The sequence below is a fragment of the Bombus fervidus genome, chromosome 6, assembly GCF_041682495.2.
Source record: "Bombus fervidus isolate BK054 chromosome 6, iyBomFerv1, whole genome shotgun sequence".
NCBI classification, from domain to species: Eukaryota; Metazoa; Arthropoda; class Insecta; order Hymenoptera; family Apidae; genus Bombus; species Bombus fervidus.
Genome location: NC_091522.1, coordinates 9,467,389 through 9,491,474, shown reverse-complemented (window position 1 = coordinate 9,491,474; position 24,086 = coordinate 9,467,389). Strand labels below are relative to the sequence as shown.

The following is a 24,086-nucleotide window of genomic DNA, read 5'->3' as shown; positions in this document are numbered from 1 at the left end:
TATATTTGTAAATCGTCGTGCATTAAAAATTATTTTTCAGATTTAATAAATTTTTCACGAAAAGATATCGAAGACTTTGCAATCTTCGTGTATTAATTTATGCACATATGACACGTGTTACGATATGTTTATCACATCATGCCTGTGACTGTATAACGTATATTGTAGTTACGTTTAATTATTATTATTAGTAGCCACACTGGATAAAAAATATCTTGAATTACATATGGATAAAGACAACCTGCACCTAATTTTGTTAAAAACTAAATTTACATATGTGTAATACGTATAATAAAAAATATCCTCTATTGTCAACTTTTTATTTTGCACGTTTGCTTTTATTTCTTGCATACCGTAAAATTTGACACGTTACAATGGATCTTTTCTCTCGTTCATGTAAAGAAGCCTTAGCTCGATAAGTACGAATAACAAAAACATCGAAAGGGAGCTGCTGGCCACCAAATCGCAATATTTGGTCTGCATGAAATCATAAAAATTTCAGTGGTTCTACGTGACATACAGTTCAATCGAAATAAGGAGATGCTCGTGAAACTGTGAAATGACGTTTACGGCAGCATGATAGTACAGCAGAAGCGAAGTTCATTTGAATATCGCACGCTGTGTGGTCTTGTACACGCGTATATCGCGCTACATATACGTTATGTATAGATACATGTGTAAAATGAACCTAGAATTGCGATTAGGCACTTGAATTAAGATCATTCGAATATAAAAAACGCTTACTAAAATTACTGTTTAACTTGATCGAAAAAGACTTGCTATATAAAAACAAGATAAATCTCTTGGTATAAAAGTTAATCGTTATTTAACAATTTCAAATAGTAAAATATTATTATACTCGCAATTTAAAGTGTAAGAGTATGTAGCAAGTATTAATTATTAAACACTAAATGCATCATAACCGATAGCGGGAATAAAATAATTTTTAGATTTACGAATGAGCAATCGAACCAGGCGGCTGGTAAAAAAAATATGATAGTTGAAAGTAACATTACACTTGTCAAAATGTGACTTTTTAAATTATCCTATACAAAATAATTAACTTTGGCCATAAATTCAAAATTACATGTCTTATATTTATGATCTAATTCACATTTTACTACGCTATGTGTTCTTGTAACAAACATGAATGCACCGATGATTTTGTCAGTCTTCCGTACGAACATGAGTGAGTAACCTATTTTTAATTAACCATAAAACGAACATATAGACATAAATATTAATGTATTCAGCGTAAACGTAAACATAAACATAGATGAACAAAATTATCAAATGATTAAATTTGTCAGTCGCATGTTTCATGAATCACTCACGATTATCATAAATAAAGCTTCATATAAGGAACACATCTTTCGCCACACGTTTCTTTCAACTAAAAATTTATAAGATAAGAAAGAGAAGATCAATGATTTAGGAGCAAGCATAATATAATATAATATAACTTTTTCACTAGGATTTAAGATTATGCTATAGCACATGATTTTTTAAATTAGGACATATTAATATTCTTGATCTATTAACCTAGCAACTTTTTTAATTACGAGATTAGAAGCTACTAGAAGGATACGTTAATTGTAGCTATTCAGTTTTAGCGCTTGCGGAATGTAAATATAGTATAATTTATTTTTGAATAAAATGAAACGTCACGTATGTCCATATATTTACAATTTTAGTATCGAATTAGCTCATCATCTTTGGTTACGTTAAACGTTACGTATACGTTAAACTTCACATGTCTGATAAATAGGCAGATAATAAATTACTCCATTCTTAAATAGCCTTAAATACATAATTAATAAATACATAAAAAATAAATGGTATGTGCAGTCAAATGTCAGTCGCACACGAAATATCGTTTAAATGATATAAACAACTATAATGATAAAATATATTGAGTTAATTAGCAAGATAAGAGTTTAGAATGTAAATGTAGATACGATGTCAACCGGAAGCCATCCCAAGTCGAAAGGCAAGAATGATAATAAATAATGAAATAAAATAAATATTTATAACATCATTTATATGGTATTTAAAGACAAAGCTCGCAAGCATCATGGCGAACACCAGCAGAACAAATGGTTGAAGACTCTTATGACGAATATTGCTCGCCTGCCTGTGCAACCCCAGCAACCCCAAGAACTCCTGCATCGGCTAGACGAGAATTCCGTACGCCAGCTGCGCCACTTAGATTACTCAGCCAACGCCGCGATCTAAGACACGGAGTAGCCTTAGCATCTCGTCGTTTGAATTGTATGTCAACCAATAATGTAAAACCATACTTATACATTTCATACTTATAATAATGGCACTATGATGATGTAACGTACTCGTGGTTCTGCGAGTTTCGATCATGTTTTTGATAGTACGAGTTGTTCGCTTCTTCAGAGCAGGTCGGAAACTTCAGGTCTTTCTTTCTGGAAACTCTACAAGAGTGTCATGTCTGCTTCGAGGAAGTAAACTGGAATGTTCACTGAAACGGTGGAACAAAGAGCGACGTACTATCAAAAACACGTTCGAAACTCGAAGAACCACAAATACGTCATCCAATAAACATCGTGAAAGTTTAACATTTAAAAAGCTATTACATGTAATCATAAAGATACGGTAATATGATAGTTTCACAAGCTTAATTATTACCTCAAATAATTTTTTTAAACTGAATTCATTGCCCACAGACGAGGTTATAGCAACAGACGATAGCACATTCGATAGCCTGGACACAGACGATAGCACAGGCTCTTCCCGTAAGTTATTTTCATTATTTAATTATCTGTGTATATTTGTAAAACACGTGTTTCATTATCTCGAAATTATGACAAGTAACCGGATTTTGACATTAATTTCTGCATCTAGAACGAGTTATACGCGACATGTTTCGATGTGCTCCTTCGTCTACTCTTCAAACTGTTCCAACTCCCCAAACTCGTACAGAGAAACTAGCGCAAACATCTTATCGACTCCGTACCAGACCATTACCACCAGAAAGACAATATCTACCCAGAATAGCTAGAATGACACCTTGTGGAAAATGCTTAAGAGTAAACATTATAATATACATATATAGGGTATTACAGGTACTTCCAGCCACAGTTTGTCTGTATATTCTATGAGTATAAATAAGGACAAAAGTGTTACATAAGATGCTGGAAGATTTACTAAAAAAGGGAATACGTAACAAGAAAGATGATATTTTCCGATTTCACACAGCTAATGACTTTTCTGTAGGGTAACTCTGATCCTAACAAAATCTGGCTGGGAAAATCTGGAACACCCTTTTTAGGCTGATAATTAGATGTTCGTATGAAACATCTAACGCTTTCGATACTAATTTTCAGATTTGAGGAGAACAAAATAAAAAACTAATCGACGACACTAAATTGTAATTCATGCAAAGTACAATTACTACATTTAGACAAAAACATGGTCTGCTTTTTCTAGACAAATTGTAATCCATAAGATCAATCTCGAAGAGGATTTTTATATTTGAAAATAAAACTATTTCTTCGTCTTACGAAGATATTGTACATATCGTGTTAAACATTTCGAATTGCTTGTACAAAAGATATGAAAAGATGAATTTGGTAGCAGAGTATAAAGAGAAATTCTCTATGTTTGAACATGTTTAATGCATGGATCTCGTAGTCGTAGATAAGTAAATGATTCACTAGTATTTGTATGACCGTTTTCTCGACATGGTATGATTATAGAAGTACTCTGCAAATACGCTTAACTGTTTTTCAATTAGGACCACAATTATCCGCTTATACAAGTAAACACGTGTCGCTTCTATTGCTTCACCCAGTTTTCAGGATTATGTATTTTCAAAAGAAAGTAAAATTTGCCACTATATCCAAAATTCTATTTAATCTTCAACTTGGATCTTTGCGCTGTATGTTATATGTCAATCAATGGTAGGTCAAATTGTAAATGTTAATTGCAGATCTTGAAAGATGATAGAAAAGTGGCCTTGAAAGTCGAAATTATTCATCATAGTGTTCGTCGTACGATGTAGGTACACCTACGTTTTCTCTATACGATTTTATTCACGTGGGAAATAATAGCAACACGAAGGAAGGTAACACAAACAAAATTCCTTGTATATTACAACGTGTTATAAATTTATAAAAATAGGTATCTTGTGTATATTTGTAAAACATGTATTTCGAGCAAATGTCGTGAATATATGAATATACAAGTTTGTATAAACATAAACTGAAAAAAAAGTTACGTCACCCAAAAATTTCTATATTTAATATAGGCATTACTCTATACTTTTATTTATTTCCCTATACTTCACTAGTCGTTCTATTTTTTAATGTATACGAAAATATCCCGAATTGAAGCAATACATCAATAAATATTTCGAAAGACTTTACACATTTCATATGCAACAATCACATTTAACGTATGGAAATCGAAGTAGAATATTCCCATCAAAAAATGAAATTTTACTTTTACGCGTATAAATGTTGTAATATGTAAATTGAGGCGATCGGATTGAAAGAAACGCAACACTTTCTTGAAGGAATTCGTGGTTGGATATGGGTCGAATAAACCCATCTCAAATATTTTGATACGTATCATGTCCACCATACGAGAAACGAGATTCTGTGACAGTGTTGGCACAAAGATGAAAGAGAAACGTTTTGGGAAGCGGTTGTGGGTGGTAAAAGATGCTTTACGTTCCCTCGTATGCATAATATGAGAACGCGTGCGTGTTGCTTCATACTTCCGGTGCCGTTAATTCGACCCATGGACCCAGCAAACGTTGTTGTGAATCGTCCTCGAAAATTCCCATCGTCTCTCTTTGTTTTCTCCATCTTGGGAGCATTGCCAAGATGACGAGAAATGCGTCTCACGCTTGGGACCACCCGGATGGATCGCTTCATTACGTAAATTCGCCACTATCTATCTTTCTTGCCTTCGCTTCTCGTTTCCCAAGTACGATACTTGTTAGCGTTACACGTGCTATAAGCGCTAATTTCAAAAACAAAAAAAAAAAAATAATAATACTAACTACATTGTGGCTTGTTTATGTAATTTCATAAAGGCCAAAGAGAAAAAAACATGATAAATTACATTCGTCTTTGGTGTTACCCAGAGGGCAATTTAGAAAGTCAATACGTTATTAATTATTCGGTTTTTGATCGTTCTGGCCAAACTAAACAATTTTAGATGACTCATATATGTTGTTCGTGATAAAATCATTTTATTAGGATAAGAACTTGAATTATAAAATCCCAATTACATTAAGATTCAAAGCTAGCAACGATTCCTAATTGCAATTTATAATTTATTTGTGTATAACTTACTGACAAATTCAAAGCAACGTTTGAATAGAAATCACAATAGAAATCTTGTTAAAGATAGCTTCTTAAAATGTAATAAGTATCGTTTTAAAGGAAACTGTTTATTTAAAATTAATATATTTGTTAACCAAAACTGTTGATAAAAGAAAAGTATACGGTTGTATCGAAAATCCGATTCCTTTCCCTATGTCTTCACGTACTCTTTGAACATCGTCAGGGTATTTCTCTGTATCCGTGGAATATATGAGCATTGTCTTACAATACAAGGCAGGCAACACGTGGAAACCTATGTTCGATGTCTCGACAAATAAAGACGTCGTTGCTGAAGCGTCAACACCCACGTGCATTGTCGCACAGCGCGTACATCGTAGTCGACTTGCCTCGAATCCTCACAGAACACGATTCAAACGCATTTAAGGAACCGGAGTGCACATATTGTCGACATGATAATGAATATAACGTAACGTGATCTTTGTTAGGTATATCTCGTTACACTAACTTGTAAAACTTTAAATTAAGTTGCGCTAATATATACGTGATATAATAAATTTTAAGTCTAACATTTACTCGAATTGATATGTATAATAGAATGTAAAAACTCTGTATTTGCTTAACAAATGTTGCATATTTCTAGAGACTAACGGACTAGCAATAAATAATTTATACCGATTAATTAAAACGTATGTCTATATTTTGGTATATCAAGGATGCATTTAATTAGACGTCGTGCTATATTCGAGATACAAAGCCGTCAGGTCTCGATTTAAAAAATCAACAAAAAACTATGCTTGTCCGGGATACGACCACGATGAGAATCGTTGGTTGTTCACATTCTTCTTGGCTATTAACGGACGATGTGAATCACCATTTTATCCTCGAATTATACAAATCGAGTCGGAGGCTTTGTGCGGTTCAAACAAACGATCGAAGGGAGCCGAGAAACTCCACAGTTTCCGAGGTCGTTCTCTGACCTACTGCGGGAGAATTCGGAGACGAAATCGTGTCAGTAGCTTATAATGTTACATACGTCTGTAATAGTTCCACGTTCACTTCGGAAATTTTTACGTATATATGTGATAATTATAGAAATTAAAGTTTTTAAAATATACTCGATGTTTTTGTTTTATATAAATTTATCGTTTTTTACAACTTTTTTAAACGATATCTTTTCGAGTATCGAACAGCTAAAATGTTCTGTAAAAAGTTTTTAAAATATATTCGGTTTTCGTTTTAGAAAAATTTATCGTTGTTTACAAATTTGTTAAACAATATCTTTTCGAATATCGAACAGCTAAAATTCCATTAAAAAAAAAAAAAAACAGATCTCACAAAATTGAAATTTAAATTGTTACGACATTTAATAATCAGCACAAAAAAATTAGGCATCATAATTTACTCCACTAAATTCATCCTTAAATTCGTTCACTGCATTAAATTCATTGCTTCAGGTTCAACAAGTTAAGGTTTCCTGGACGCTGTAAAACGACTCGCTATATAGCGAGTACTTTACAACCTGAATTAGTAAACCAAAATTATTGACGAAACAACAATCGTAATTTTTACGCATTTTTCTTACTGCGCATATTAAGGAGCAGAAGAAAAAAAGAGAAAAAGATTCAGGTTTTTTGAACGAGATAATATATAATATTTTTCTACCATACCGTTATCTGTATAATACGAAACAAGGGTCGATCGATCGACAATTATCGCTCTGATACTTGAAAGTATAGTAAATACAAAATGCACGTGGCATTAAACTAGATAAATTGTTTAAAAAATGTATCTATCACTATTCTATATGCAAGTTCCTATTTAATAGAAATAGTTTCGTAATATCACTTTCACTGTATACGAAAAAATAAACGCATGCATGAGATAGTTCATTATTCTATATATATACAATATAGTAATTATAGTAATAGATATAGTTAGTATATCTTTTAGTAGTAAATTTTCTTTCCAAAATTGAAGAAACATTTATATAATTTATATTTCAATGTATTATAAACTCAATATGAATACATGTGCGTTTGTTAAAAAAAGAAATCGACTTTTACTGCACTTACTTGTTCACCAAGTCCATGGAGGGAATTTCCCGGCCATAAACCATAATTTTTTCATATCTGATACCAGAGTTTGTAAATTCCTGTAACAAAATTATACCAAAAATAAACAAATAATCGTTAGTCACAAATTGAATTACATAAAAATTACGTCAAAAATACATAACGATTGTTTGATCTTGTTTTCAAAAAAGAATTAATTACTAAAATTATATTAGGATAATTCCGTCCAATAATAATCCTCTTAGTAACAAATACATATAATCATTTTAAGAAACCATAAGAGAATGATAATCACTGTCAAAGAAGTCCGGCTGGTTATATTAAACCAATTATATCTGACTGATCGGCGAACATGACACTGACAGCGATGACAAGCACTCTCCGTTCATTTCTCCTTCATACCATGATCTCACAAAATCAAAAATTAAAACTAAAATAAATGCACCATAAAGGCACCATCTATAGACGTTTCTTCTTTCATGCTTTATTCTTCTACATTGATATTTATCAATATACCTACAGTTTATATATACCTACAGGTTGTAGCAATATTAGTACTATATATTCACCACTTCTTATACGTATTAGATAAATATCTAAAATATAAGAATAAATTACGATAATAACAAATTATAATATCAATAGAATAATTTGTAAATTTTAGTGTTTTCAAAATGAGAATAATAAATAATAAATTGCTTAAATTAGATATTAAAAGAAGTTAATAACATCTTTACGAACATTCATGCTTGATACTAATTTAATCTTTCTAGTGAATGAACCTCTTTCCTCCAAACTACACCATTCACAGGCCAAAAATTAAGGGTTCCACTAAGTATATCATTAGGTATAATATGCTCTAATTAGACGCGGGAGACAGCAAAAGGTATTCGTGTTAATTACCGATACCTTGCGGCACCATTGATGCTCAAAAGCGTTGTAGTATTTCTAAAGCATTTTCTATCATAGATTCCGGGCCTCTTCGCATAGCAAATGACTGTCCATGAAGGAAAAAAGGGAGGAAAAAAAAATACGGAACAACCGAGAAAAGTCTCGACTCCAGAACTTATTAATATAATTGATCGGTCTTAGGTTGTGACAGGTCTGACCTAAAAAAAAAAAAAAAAAAACACATACACTCTCACTATGTGGACATGGAAGTTCAGCGATCGAGATGTCGACAGTCAGTTATTCCAAAAATCTAATAATAAGTTCATTAGCCCTCGTCGTCCCTTGATCCTTCGTACAAATTAGTTGGACGCATTCGACTAATTTTAAATACCAAATAAAGCTCAGGCTGACACAGACGTAACGTTAGGCTTTCGTGAAAGGAACCAGGGGTAAAGCGAAAAAAAGGGAGGCGAAGGCGTGCGAACGAACGAGCCAAAGGAAGAAAGAGAGATGACAGATAAACAAAGATAAGAGGAGAACCGTGTAAAGGAGCCACGTTCTCGAATATCTGCTCGATCAAGGAACGCAGCTAGGGATCGCTTGCGAAGGAAAAAAAGACGAACATTTTTCGGTTTCAATTACGGAAAGATAAAAATATTCAAATCAATGGACATGATCTAGCATTTTTTGTATCATTATTATGACAAATTCTATTGTAGGATCTTTAGTACAATTAATTTATTTACAGTAAATAAATTAAACAGGTGTTAATTAAACAGGAAACGATGGTTGTTTAACGTGAACTATATACAATAACGTACTATAATTTAGACAACTAGATGGTTAATTTGCAACTCTCGTCACCACGGACCCAACGCTCCCTCTCACGCGGACCACACTCTCTCGACAACGCAATTCGCACTCTCTGACTTTTCGATTCACAATCTCTGACTTCTCCACTGATACTGACTATTAATTCATCTTTGTCCCTTAGCATCCCTTTGTCTTTTGTCTTAACCCCATCATGCACGTGTTCCGCAACCGCTCGTGACCAGTGTCATGCAGGCCTTTCCCGCGAAACTATTCGATTGAAAGATCAATGATACATTGCTGGGCCTGTCGGCAGTTGGACTTTCTCGCGATATTGTTTATAGTTCGTCCGATATCTCTTAGGCCTTTCGCCCACGATACTACACTATTTTATTATATGAAATTTAATACTGCTCTTATCATCTTAGATGATATTCTTCAAACATATATAGTTTTTTAAATATTTTAACTTAGTTTTGAATCTTGATTATCTACTTAAACATCACTGGTTTTAGTATCCCAAAGAAATATCTGAAGAGATACAAACATGAAGTGAAGAGAACAACAGGGTTAACATTAAACCGACATTTAACAGTAATTACGAACACATGACATTAATCGATAATTTTAATTTTTGTTTTGTACATATAATTTTATATATTGCAAATATTTTAGCTTGCCTTTTTATCATAGTAACGATCTGTATTTGTCAAGTCGATGATGTACTTGAGCCGTGGAAATGCTTCAAGCAGTACTGACGTTGTAAATCTGTAACAATAAATATATACAACCAAATTATAAACATTAAACGTTGCAATTTCATTTACTGCGATCAATACAAATAAAAAAAAATCTACAAAAATTTATCCATTATATTATACATACATACATACATACATACATATGTATAAATACATACGATACTGAAACAACACATTTATAAGAAAACAAAAAACAATCAAAAGTATCTAATTTGTACTAAATATCAGGGAACGTTCTAATATCTACTGCCAATGGTGTATTTTTGTGCGTTTTATGTAAAACATATAAATCTTATATTTATTTTATATACATATTTTATATAAATAATGTATGTATAATATATACGTTATACGCATAACATGCATCCACTGTCTGAAGAATTACTCTTAAAGAATGCTCTCCCTATTCGTATTGTAGACAGACAGACAACTTCATCCCACAGTCGAAAGGGGGAGAACACAAAAAAATCCGCCGACTGTCACAATGACCTGTGTTACGAGAGAATCTTTTTCAAGGGCGCGATCTGGACAACGCGATGATATATTAGGGGAACAAAGAATCTGGTCCCGAGCTAAAGGGCCGGTATTAAGCGGGGGTGTCGGCCCAAATAGTTTCACCATCCCTTTCAATATATCAAATTCTCCAAAGGCTTGTACCAGGGATGATAGCACGGGCCCGCTTGTCTCGAATAAATATTTCTCATAAATAAACAACCGTCCTGGTCCGTGTTTGAAAGTTATTAAAAAATCGGAATTTATTAGAAGACTAATCGATTTAAAAGTCATTAACGAACACCTTACGCGTTTCGACAGATTTATATCTTGAACAGAAGGAACTCGGTAAAGTGTATAAATTCATCTTTTTCCAATGTAATTTTACTCTTAGCAAATGTTAATAACCGAATGATGTACACTGGTTCATGAAAGTATTCGAATAATAAGGAATAATAATGAAATAATAAAGAATAAAAAAAAAAAAAAAAAAAATAAAGAAAGTAATTCGAATTTCTCAAAAACGTTTTATGTACAATTACAGACAACATTTTAAGAGCTCACTCGCATTGTAACGAGACTTAACAATTTTAAAAATCTCTCAATTGAGGAATAACATTACTCATTTAATACATATTTGCTAAAATGTGAATGCAAAAGCTTATCATGCACGTATGAAGTACTTATTATATGAGAAAATTAAGAGAATATTAAAGTAGTACTATAGTGTGAAAATATACAAAATATATAATAAATGCAAACTAGTCGAATGACGAATTACCATGCTAATCAACTTACCTTTCTTTCGGCTCTAGCTTGTTGCACAGTGTCTAGAACAAAAAGAAGAAAACAAATCTAATGAATTATCTAATGAAAGTGTATAGGGAATAATTAATATCCCTCGATATTGGCACGTGAGTTGTATCTTCACGCGCGAAATACTTTAAAAGAGACGTTGAAAAGCATATTCGGGTAGCTGCATCATTTATGACAGTTACAACATTACATTGACCCATATCTATAGCGAAGATAAGATAAAATACCAGTCATCTTCTAACTAATTAATGACGTGTACAAAACCGAAACAAATAAGAGGAACTCGAGTATCATTCACGAATTTCATTTAATTTTCGAATGATCGATTGGCTGCCGTCTATTGTTAAATAAAGATAGACGATGATAGTGACAATCATAATAGAAATATACATAACTTTTCAAACAATGATCGTACAATATTCAAAAATATTATTCTAAATCTGTTATTGCACTATTTTACCTTATTTTACAAATATATTACAAATGTATGCAATATGATATAATGAAATAAAACCATAATTATCTCCAAATTCACTTTCTACGTTATCTAGATCATTCACTGTCAAGTTGTGTGATCTCAATTTTTGTCAATTAAATTTACCGATTTATTATTAACTAATTAAATTTATTAATAATGAAATGCGAATCCGATAAGGAATAAACGACATAAAACGAACCACATGACAGAAAAACTTGATCGAGAAGTGAAGGAGCGGAAAGAGTAAACACACGTTTCGCATCTATTTCACATAGTTTGGATAGCGTACAGCTATGAACGCGTAAATTGAAACTTTGCTTCGTCCGCTTGTAGCATCGCACTCGCTATGGGTGGGCTAATGATAATTACGGGTTTAGAGTCCGCGATCCGATTGACTGGGCGGAGAGATCGTATCTACGGATGAGTACGGAATGAGTATCGGTCGCATTAATAACGGGCTTGTGGTAAAACTTTCGTATCCAAGCATAATAATCCATTGTTGACTAGATGTGGGACTTTGGTAGCGCTGTTATAGTTGCACCACATCTAACTTATGAAAGTGCAAGTAATCCGTTCATACTTCTCAGATTAACAAACGCCATATATATATATAAAAATACGTACATCCTAAATTATAAGCATTAAGATACCTACAGAAAGTGAGAAATATTTCATGAATGATTTTAGGAAATTACTAAAACGTTTAAGAATTATTACCTCGTTCGAAACCTTACATAGAGGTATATAAAGATTCTAGAATCTTAAAATAAATAAATATCAATGTGTAATCGAGACAATTGTACTTAGAAGATACAAAAAGTATTCTGAAACAATTAATACGTATTACATTTATTAAGAAGTCTAATACAAGGTGTTACTGTACTGATAGTACAAGCCGAAAGGTGGTGAATCTACATTAAAAAAGAAGTGAAAAATATACAATACAATTTTTCTGTATGACCCTACGTGAAAATCCAATTTGATAATTTGCCAAGTATTCTTGAACTTGACTTATCCCAGACTGAACAAGAGCAGATATTCGGTAGGAGGTAATACTACATTTGAAAGTAAGTCAATACCGTAGAATAGAATTTTGTCGTAAGTTGCTCTCTTTCTGAGAAAAATAAAATTGAAAATTTATTATGCGCGTGTACCAGTTTCTTAACTAAACACGTTCGAATTTTATTTTCTTCAAAACTGTGCCTGAAATGGGAAAATTGCATTTTGCGTCATTCACTTATTTTCACATGTATTATATTAGAATAATCTCCTGTTGATCGTTTACATATACCTAGTTCGTAATTAGCCAAGTTTTAGTATACTTGATAAATTTTCAAACTCAATTTTCTCGAAAACGAAGCGTCACATGAAAAAATGTTTCTCTATATTTTTGACTCATTTTTTCACGTAGGTTCATCTGTTTTCGACTTGTACCAACAGATATCGGCAACACTATAGTTGTACAATCTAATGCTTACTAATTGAAGATTACTTTAAATAAAAATAATTCATATGCTATAATGAAAATACTGAACGAACATGAATTTCAAGAGTAAAACAATAAAAAAGTTGAGAATATATAGAAACGCGAAAGAGAAGAAGCGAGCAAGAAGCCGCAAAGAAGGAGAAATTGAAGCTGTGGGATGCTGCCCACCTGTAAAATTTACTAACCCTGGCCACGTCAGGGGTAGTTTATTTTTCGCACAGTATAGTACAGCTTCCTCTGGTTGAAAGCAGGATCGGTCTCTCTGCTGATTCCACCATTCAATTTCACGATCCTTAGTCTAATATACGACCGCGACTAAATCAGGATTATCGACCGGCGAGCTGCGCCTCTATTGTAAGCCTTCGTGGCGGTCTGCACGAACTCATGCAAGAGCAACCTTTTCGTGAGTGCATCTTCCCACCACCGGTACTTTCCTATTCGTTCTTCTAACTTCTTTTTGCTTTAGCTACAATCGCAAAATATCGTGTCATGTCGATACATCGCATGTCCTACTCTGTTGTAATAATTATTAGGATCTAACGGTAGCTATAATTACGAGTAAAGAATTCTATATAACCAGGTACTTGTAAGTGTTTTCAGAGGAAAATGAACGAATGGTAGCTTTGAACATTGTAGAAATAAAGCTTCAATGTAAAAAGTAATGGTACACGTTTTTACGTTATTTAAGCTTTAAAATGTAAATACGATGACATCGGTAGGATATATATATATACCTTAAAAGGTAGAGAGATATCTTTTTATTTGGAAAGACATTAAAAAATGATGTGTTTAATATTGTATATTGATAAGTATAAATATATATCATAGTTAATTAATCTATATGACATTATGATTATCTATATGATTTCGTAATATGACAAATGTAAATATAGGATGTTCATCACTGTCTATTTTACTTTCAAAAAATATATATGAGCAATATAAAGATAGATATATCTTTTATACTCGTTCATATTAGCTAGAACTAAAAGGATTAAATTTAATTAAAAATTTGAAGTAACTTTTAGCTAAATCCAATTAATTAACTTTATGGGATAATTAAAATCCCCTTAGAAAATTTTATACAGTTATTATTCATTTATGCATTTATTAGACATTTTTAGATTTCTCGCCATCTACTAGGTAGTCGATGAAAAATATACGCTAGGAAATAATGACTTGCGCACACCTATATTCTTGATACACACACGAAAGAGAAAAAGCGAGGTACTGTGACGTAAATATCTTCACGGTGAAATCCGTGGACGCCTTTCGCGATTCTTTTCGTGAAATTTCTCACGGCAGTTCCGCTGAAATTACGCCGTCGCGTCGGTTTTGGATGACGGGGCGAGGACCTTCGAAGTATTACGGCCCACTCGGCTCGAAAGCATGAAAGCGCACCCCTCATAAATATTCCCAATAAATACTACCAATATCTACCGTTGGGAGACGCCTACGTCGCACGCCGGCGTCTCCTTTTTGCAAAAGCTCTTTGCTGCATTCGCGCCTGATCAATTTATTCATTTGTTACGACACTTAAACCATTAACACGTTAACTGTCACGCGAATTTTATATATTTTTCTCTAAGCCACAATAGATGGAAATATACTAGGCTATTGAATTTTTGCAAAATATTATATTCTATTCGCGCACCTTTTTCTGACAATGTTATCTAAATTTGTTAGACTGTAATAAATTATAAATAATACGTAAAATTATTAATAGCATTACGCAAATAATACTATAGAATTAATTTGCAAATATACTATAACGCATAAATTACAGTTCTATCGAATTATACTTAACAATAGAACTACCAAATCCTTTAAAATGACGAATTTAAAATTTTATTTTCATGCAATAATTACCGAAAACATACAAGTAATTTTACCAACTTAATATCGATGTTTGTTTAAACAGACGTATAATCATATAGATTTATTTATTTTAATTAATATCACTTAAATTATACTGATCTATACGCAGGACATTTAGCTACATATGAAAAACCGGTTGTTCTAGCGTTAATGAATAGTTTTAAAAAATATATAATCTATTTAAAAAAGTCTACAAACAACATACAATCGAGCAAACCAGATTCATATTATCGTACACGCGTAACTCCCGCGGAACATGATTCACGACTAACCGCATTAACAACGATCGTTCGAATGTTGTAAAAGTATTCTGATCGGCGAACATTGCACCGGCTGAACCAAACGACCTCCGTTGCATAAAACGGTTCAGACGATTTCTGTTAAATTCTCTTATGGACAAAGAGCAAACTCGAGAGACGAAGGAAAGTACATAGAGAGAAGGCAGAAAGAACAACTCGCGGGAAGAACATTTCGTTGCACGAGTGCGGCCAACGGTTATACTTTCTTATATAGAATCGTACAGAAACGCCATATAGACTACTATATGGCTGCCGCCAACTGATATATACGCGACGCTATCTGTATCCACTTACTTCCTCGTTTGGCAAACGATTCGAAGCGATTTAAAATGGGTCATCCTAACTAGAAAGACATGTACAACAAAGGAACGTGTCGGGAGCAGCACCCGCAATCAAATTCTTGAATCATTTCCACCGATTATATTGTCTTCGATGTTCACCGAATGAAACACACGACACTCGTGCTTTGCCTTATGACATTTAAATTCTTGCGGTTGAACAAGCGAATTTCCAACAAGGGAAGAATTTTTAATTCGTACGAACTACTGCCATATCGATTATATGATTTTAAATTGGTGTTAATCCCGCGTGAATAATTTTGAATTTCCTTTAAAATATCCATAAGTTAGAGGAATTTACAATAGTATCGATAAAATTCCTAGGGCGAGCAAGCAAATTCCTAACAAGGGAAGAATTTTTAATTCGTACGAACTACTGCAATATCGATTATATGATTTTAAATTGGTGTTAATCCCGCGTGAATAATTTTGAATTTCCTTTAAAATATCCATAAGTTAGAGGAATTTACAATAGTATCGAAAAAATTCCTAGAAGAATTTTTAATTCGTACGAACTACTGCCATATCGATTATATCATTTTAAATTGGTATTAATCCCGCGTGAATAATTTTGAATTTCCTTTAAAATATCCATAAGTTAGAGGAATTTACAATAGTATCGATAAAATTCCGAATCATAAATAATTCATCGTAGCCGGAAATTCTAATAAAATGTCTATGGAAAGCATAAACATGGTGTTATTCAGTTTAGCATAGATCAAAACAATCCATCGAAGTCAAATAAGAAACGAAATGTGAATCCATTAATCTTTTCTATCATTTGCAGGCATAGGTATAGTTTTTCGAAAATGGACCTACTTTCCGTCGAAAATTGATTCACCACCTGTGTTGCGTGCCTAATTATTATCACAGAATTCGGCGTTCACTTATGCACGTGGAATTCTGCGGAAACAATATATTGACAGTTATCGATTAATAACTACTTGTTGAAATCTACTGCGCCAAGTAAGCATATGAACAAAAATATTCATAGAAAAAATTCATTTTTCATTTTCAATACTAAATAAAATATCTGTACTTCATTCTTAAAATCTTTCTTCAATGCAATATCAACATTTTGAAATGTGACAACTCCTTAAATTCGCCGTCGTCGCATTATTTATACCTAAGTTTAGAAACCTGAGAAACCATGTGGTACCTGTGAAAACCACATGAAAAATAGCTCTCTGTCGGCAAGATGGGAGAAACAAAAGATTCCATGATTCTTCCGAATCCTCCCATCGTGTCAGTAGTGGCGATCGATTGTCCAAGCAATATTGGTACCGGTAGCTGTGGGAGTCCTTTAAAACGTCCCTCTGTGTTATTCTCCGATCTTTTCTCCGCTTCTTTCAACAGATCCGCGCAGCAGATAAACTGACAATTAAAACACACTGTGCAGTCTGTCTAGAGAAATCGTTAAGTATGAAAATAACCGTCCTATTGGACTTTCCCAAGAGGAAGGAATTCTCTCAAGGAGAATAGAAAGGGCCCTGTCATTTTCCATAAAATTTAGTATATCATGGTCACGCTGGGCTCCATAGTTTTTATCAGCTTTCCATCGACAAGGACATTTTTATTCGATCGTAAAAAAGATAGTACAAGCATTTAGGAATTAATTACAAGGCCTTGTACGTCCTGATATGGCAGTATACCTTTGCCATTCTACGTGTAGTATGTACATAGATAACGAATTAGTATCGGCTCGGCACGAAACTTTATAGACTGCCATTAGACACCGTGTGTTTCCTATCACCAGGCATCGTGAAAGCTCGCAGCTCAACGGCTGAAAACGTGTTTCTGGTTGGACATAAATAATAGAACCACGTCGGCAATCGCTATAATTCAATTCACACCTGATAACCGCGACCACAGAATTTCCATATTACAGGCAGTAATAAAATTAAAAATATTTTCGGGGCGGTCCGCACGCTTCGGGGGGTCCCGCCGCTCTTCTCTTCGCTCCAGACGAACGAGCCGAGGTTCGCGATCCTTCACGTCTGCTGTCTTACGAATTTGTTCCTCGAATTTGTTTCTCGTTGTCTCCGGTGGTCTTTCCTCCTATACGACAAATGGCAACCGACCGACAAACCTAAATGCTGCTGGGAGGCTACCACTTTTTTTGGAATTCCTACTTCGAATAGTGACTTATGCTCGGGAACAGGCAAATAATTCTTTTAACTCGTTTTACATTGTTCTATAAACGAATAGAACAACCATTTAAAATTATCCCGAATGAAATGTCGAAACGTTCGGTATTTATTGCTCTTTTCTTTAACAAATCGATTATGCTAAACTAGTGAACGCGTGTAGAACAAATTTGAAACGTATTGGAGTGAAACGTATGTATCCGAACAAAGAACGCTTTGCTTCGTTTATTAACTGGAAATTATAAAATAATCAATCTTAATCCACATAATCGTAATTCATACCTCGTTAAATCAACGTTCGAAGGTTTAAAATTCCATTCGACAAATAAATCACGACATTACGAAAAAGGAATCTATTATGGCCAAGCACCTAACGGACATCCAGCTGACAGTCATAAATTTCAGCCAAAAAACTGACCGAAGAATCAATTTCGCCGACAAGAAGATGAATTCGGTAACCTATAATCTATACACCTAATCCGTATTACACTCACAGGCGTTATTTCCCTGGCGTACCTTTCACCGGCGATTCCTGGGTCCGTCCAGTTGATTGTTTTAGCTACAGGGGTGAGAATACATTATACATTAACGAACAAGCCGGCACGACCAAAAATAAGATTAACGACTCGTAGGTATTTACGACCGTGACTTGTCGGGATCGTTTAAACAAATGTTTGTTTCCTGGCTGAACGACTCCGCCTCGTCAGCCTTTCTTTGCAGGTCGTGCAAGGAGTTCCTTTGGATCTTTTAAGTGGCGGCGTACGCGCTCGTGGCACCGCACCAATCACCCCCAAATATACGCCCACTTTTGTCATCCCCATCGGTGCCGCATTCTATCCGACCGCATTGCCAAGAAGTTCATTTCTGCAGACGAAACAGCCGGCGAGCACGCATGTACTCGATCAACTAAATTACTTCCCAACGTTATCCATTCGATCGTTTGTACGCGATCGCATGTACCTAAACGCCAATTTTCTCGATATAACGCGCAGATTTACGATACACCGTTTACCTCCGTTTCCCTTGTCGCGAACAAATCAGGGAACGACGGTGAAGAAATAACGTGGAGGAAAACAGCCAACCGATTATAAATTTGACAATTTCTTCGCGTGCCGCTGCGGCATCTGATGAAAGATGTTACACTTAACGCTGTTGTAGATAACGTTTCTGCGTCCAAAACCGTTTGAGGTTTCGAGACGCAAGCTGCGTCCAAGAGGAGAAAGTTCCAAACTTCTCCCTCCTGGGAGAACGACTTATAGTTAGAAGTCTCGAACAGTGTTAAACGCAACGAAGACATCTACAACAGTGCTAAGTATGACATTGTTAACCGTGATAACCCGAGCCTCAAAACTCTCAGATGAAAGATGGGAAGAAAGTGGAAAAACTAGGGTTAACCGAAGATATAGAGGAAGATGAGAAAGTCAGACGGAAACGAGAGGATACCGCGAAGAACAAAGAGGGGAAAAAAGGGAAAATGTCTGTGGGGTCAGAGGGGATGGAAGAAGAGGCAGGTAGAACAGAACGGTGGGCGCTGGCTCATACGCGCGCCATTCAGGAGAAATTTATGTACCAGAAGCATAAAGCCACTGCCGCGTCTTCCAGACCCTAGTGCATCGGAGACATCCAAACTACCGAATTCACAAATGTTCTTTTCTTCCCCATTCTCTCTGTCTTCCCCCTCTTTCGTCGAACTCATTCCTCTCTATACGCGTATTGTAGCTACAATTCAAACAGATGCTTCATTCCAGCGGATATAGTAATGTCGGATATAAGAAACGCGAATCTGATGGAGGTGGACGAGAAGAGAGAGAGTCGAGAGATAAAAGAAAAGTAACACTATTGCCTCTCAACGATCGTCGTCGGTCTATGAGAAATTCCTTACAGGACGTCTGTAAGCCATTATTCGATGCGTTTGTATTAAAGGGAGTCCCCAGTACACGTATAGCCGATGTCATTATGTTCCCTTGACGATTGAACACAAGCACATAGTATTGTTTAAATGAATGTCACTCGGTACATCCCGAAATGGTTCTAGGTGGAATGGTAAGACTTCGACATTAAAAGGACAAAGATCCTACATATCCAAGCAATATTCCAGGATCTATTCTCTTTGGACGAATTTATATCAGACTGTTGAATACCGTGGAAACCGCGAGTTTCTTATCTCTGTCAAACGGCCAGAATCGATCAAAGTAAAGTAAAATAAAGGATTTTTATATGCACAGTTTGTTATATGGAATATTTGAATATTATACCAAAGGATTTATCTTTGTATTATAAAATTCAACAATCTTGTGTTATGAAATATTACGTTCTTGCATTCGGTCCAATGTTACAAATTAAGATACCGACAGGAAATACCGACGCAACCACAATTTCTAATGAAATCAAGTTGGATTGTCAATCTTTTGAGCGTAACCCATACACAAACATATTTTATATACAATGCATCATACAAATTTTATGCTGCATATTATAAATTGAATTTTGCCTAACTAAGTCTACAAACTTGTAATCCATTTTATCATCTAATTTTTAATTAAACCAGTTAATGGAATAACAGAATACCTGAATAGCAGAATAAGCTTTCAAGACAGAAGCAAAAAAAAGATGTTTAACTTCTAAGAAAACAATATTTTAAACGTTTTGAACTTCCTAGAGTCATGGAAAAAAAGATACGTATAAACAATACATCACACATAGTAGCGTAATTATGAAAAGAAAGTACTTAGCAAATTCTAGGTAATGATTTAACCTCTGTAATGATTTCGTAGAACGCAATATCCGTGAGCAGGTAAACATCAACCAGGCGGATTGGTTGCACGCGTATGCAACAGACCACGCACCCACATACAGCAGTAAGTACATAGTACCTGCGCGTAACGATGGCTCGCAAAATAAGAGAAACGGCGAAACACGATCGGGCAGAAAGATAAGGTTGGCTACTGCGAGATCTCCTTTACTCCGCGGGGTTCCCGGAAAGAGAGGGCCTCGAGATGGACACTCGCCATCTCATCTAGCAGAGATAGGCTGTGGCCCAGCTACCATATCTGATGAAACGCGATGGATGGGACAGCGTGACACTAAAGTACGAAACAAAAGTGTCCTCCGCGGCGTGCTCCGTTCTGCCCCACGGCATCTAAAACCCTATGTTTCGACCACCCCCTTCGGCACCCACACCTGGAACCACGCGATGACCGCGTTGGGACCCGACAAAAACTTTTACTATCTTTTCGTCAATTTGTTACCTACTTTCACGTTAGTCACCGAGTCAGCTCCTTCTATAACGTTTGCCTTTTTTATCCTTACACGTATAAAACTCGGAATCTTTCCCTCGTATGAATACATAGCGGTGTCATTTTATGTATTATCATGTTTCGTATAGTCAGACGTTCATACGATTATCTACGGATTTTTATGCAAATTTATACTTTTACGAGTACAACTGAAGAAATAGAAGTTAGACAGAGACGTTTGTTTTTTTATTTATTAAAAGTTATAACGAGTACCTTGTATATTTTATATATTTTCGCATAAAATGACCGATTTTCTACATTTCTGTCCTTTACAATCGCTAAAAATTTGTAGATGATCTTGACAAGATTAATGTTCGCCTACGTTCAGGTAGAAATATACTCATATACAAAATTTAATAAAACGATTTAGATTCCTCATTTTATCCCAGTATTCTCTATCGGTCTGGTTAATTGGAGTTCTTGGAACAGTAGCCCGCTATTTCTCTCGATATCCATGATTTTTCGTTCGCGTAATAGAAGCTCGTGTTCAAACAAATTGATTCAATCAGTCGAAATTTTATGAATCATGCATTAACTAAAGTTTCGTTTAACTACATGTACTTCCACTTAGCTTTATTTCTTTACTTAAAGACGAAAATATTAGAACTTGATCTTCTCAATACATAAAACTATTTTACGATATCTCTTGTTCCTTCAGCCATCGCTCGATTTCTATAAATGTTCGACGACGATTGCGTATAGAGATTCGCGACAGTGCAGAGAAGAGCTATGTAAGGCGAACAAGTTCTATCAACGAATGACATGTTTATATGGTTTCCTCGGTGTCGATCGTCGTGGAACTTGGAGAGCAAAATCGTTGTAGCGCAGTGGGTCTCTCGACGTGACGCACGATCCCCTTACAGGCGCCAGCCTGCTAGAAGAAGAGGCGGACGAAGAAGACGAAGAAGAAGAGAAAGAAGGCGTTCCGACGAAACGGAGCGCGGTGTCGGAGCCAGATAAGATCTCCGAAACGGGGATCAGTAATATTTTACAAAGTCATCGAAGTTGCTCGCTAACTTCGGCATAAATTACAATCGCCGTCTCCTTCTCTCTTTCTTTCGCCCCGTCTTTGGCGGTCATCCCTTTCGCGAGGTTCCCTTCTACGGCTATGGGAAGATGGGAAATTGTACTCTTCGTTCTCTCATTCTTCCGCATCACGAGTGTTAAACAAACATTTACCATCGTTTAATAACATAGGACATCAGGTCCACGTCGTTGCAGGCCAATAGATCTGTTCAAAGAATACGCCAGAATCGAAAAATCGCGGGAATTAATAAACACGTAAATACTGGCTAAATAAATAAAGCTCTTTGGAGATTGAGCATGTTTATATGAACATAGTCGTGGTAAATTATGTATCCACTCGAGTGTCGAACGAGGAGTTGGTATAAAACGAGTAAATCTACGTATTGTTGATTTAACGTGGCTTGAACAATGTCATGCAAGTTTCGAGTAGTTTCTTTTGATATATTAATTGAAGTTGCTAGATTTATTTTACCATCAGCTGATAATCGTATTTTGTATAATGTGTACGAAATAGATTATGACATTGATAAAAAGCAAGAAAGTTATTATCAAGTCCCATTGAGAAAGTCCTTCTGTCTTCCTGCTTTCACAGACGATGTAGAATGAAGAAAACTTTTTATGAAAATTTCAAAATACTTTCATATTTTTACGATTTCTTTCTCGATAATTCGAAGCGATTGCAATAAATTGAGTTATTTAATTCAGTAGATTAATTGCACAACGAAAGAATTACTCATTTGTCATGATTTTAAAATACCATTAGTATAATCAAGTATGACCTTATTCTCGCTTAAAAGGACACCCATTTTAGCAATTAAAAAATGTTAGGTGTTAAAAAATGTTCGGCAATTCAATATCAGAAAAGTTCAAGTTCCTGTCCGTCCTAGATTTGTAAATGGACAGCACGATGTTTGTATTCGGACAGATTTCGAAAGTTTGGGATAAAAGTTGCGCACAACCATAATTCCTCCACCATGAAATCGTGTGTTTGCCCGCGAGATTAGCGTCTACGACAAGGTACAATACCGCCGTTTATTACTTCCGACAGTGAACAAACCGATTACCATCGTCGAAGCCCGTTACTTAACATTTCGCTGAAAGAAAAAAAAAAAAAGAAAAAAAAAGATAAAAGAAGAAGAACGAAACGAAAGCCAAAAAGTCCGAGAAACACGAAGTCCGGACCATGACACGAATACATTCTTCACTACAAACTTTGCCAGGGACTTGTTCATAAATCATATCTGAAAAAAATGTTTGCAGTGCTGTGCGACATGCGCTAGCAAAATATCACGTATGGCAGCGGTGAATGATGGTTTCGGTATGCCTGACAAATTAATTCGATGTCTTCGACGCGTAATTTTGAAGATTTTTAATGTTTCTTCGATTTTTATGTGTTCGACGATCCCTCGGCTACGAGCAAATCGCGTGGTGTAAAAACTTTATGAATTATTACAGCCTGTATTATTAATCAGACAAATCATCGCGCATGTTAAATCTTATATCTACATGAATTCCTCTGGAAGAAAGGTTCGCATCATAAATATTGACGGAGATTTCATTCTGAAGGTATCCACGTTACAAAGTTATTTACAAGGAAGATGCTAATTTTATCATAGATCATCCGTCAAGTGTGCTTCTTTAATTTATATGTATCGAAGAATGGAGTTTTTTAAATTAAATTATATTAAAGCAGTAGAACAAACTAATAAAAGCTACGTTAATTTAGCAACAGAGTATTGGAAAGTATTAGGTTATCCTAAAAGTTTCTTCCGTTTCATAAGGTGATAATAGAAGAACAACAATTTCTGTTTTATATTATTTTATTGAATTAGGTATGATCCAAATCATTCTATTTCTATTATTATGTTCGTGCATAATTCAATAAATTAATATAAAAGAAAAAACATTGTGCGTCTATTATTTCCTTACAAAACGAAAATTACTTTTCGGACAACCCAATAATTCCCGAAAG

General features: G+C 34.8%; 2 protein-coding genes across 3 annotated transcripts in view; one reads left to right on the top strand and one right to left on the bottom strand.

Moving 5' to 3' along the window:
* The window catches only part of LOC139988022 (RNA/RNP complex-1-interacting phosphatase), a 46,710-nt gene that overhangs the window by 16,460 nt on the left and 6,164 nt on the right, over positions 1-24,086 (bottom strand). The window contains exons 3-5 of one of the 2 annotated variants that reach the window (XM_072004939.1): positions 11,149-11,180; positions 9,778-9,865; positions 7,397-7,476 (exon numbers count right to left, since the gene is read on the bottom strand). In XM_072004939.1, coding sequence (XP_071861040.1) covers positions 7,397-7,476; positions 9,778-9,865; positions 11,149-11,180 — 200 coding nt within the window. The remainder of the gene's footprint in view (positions 1-7,396; positions 7,477-9,777; positions 9,866-11,148; positions 11,181-24,086) is intronic. The other variant, XM_072004938.1, reaches the window with a different exon arrangement.
* LOC141445785 (uncharacterized) lies at positions 1,128-4,033 on the top strand. The gene is made up of 5 exons (XM_074111813.1): positions 1,128-1,189; positions 2,057-2,271; positions 2,697-2,765; positions 2,875-3,095; positions 3,962-4,033. The coding sequence occupies exons 1-5, from the start codon at positions 1,128-1,130 to the stop codon at positions 4,031-4,033; spliced, it is 639 nt and encodes a 212-aa protein (XP_073967914.1).

Bases quoted from the DNA above. Each gene is read 5' to 3' on its own strand.
- LOC141445785 (XM_074111813.1), top strand. From the start codon at position 1,128: ATGTGTTCTTGTAACAAACATGAATGCACCGATGATTTTGTCAGTCTT. The intron at 1,190-2,056 runs GTGAGTAACCTA...TGGTATTTAAAG, and splicing joins AGTCTTCCGTACGAACATGA to ACAAAGCTCGCAAGCATCAT. The intron at 2,272-2,696 runs GTATGTCAACCA...CATTGCCCACAG, and splicing joins AGCATCTCGTCGTTTGAATT to ACGAGGTTATAGCAACAGAC.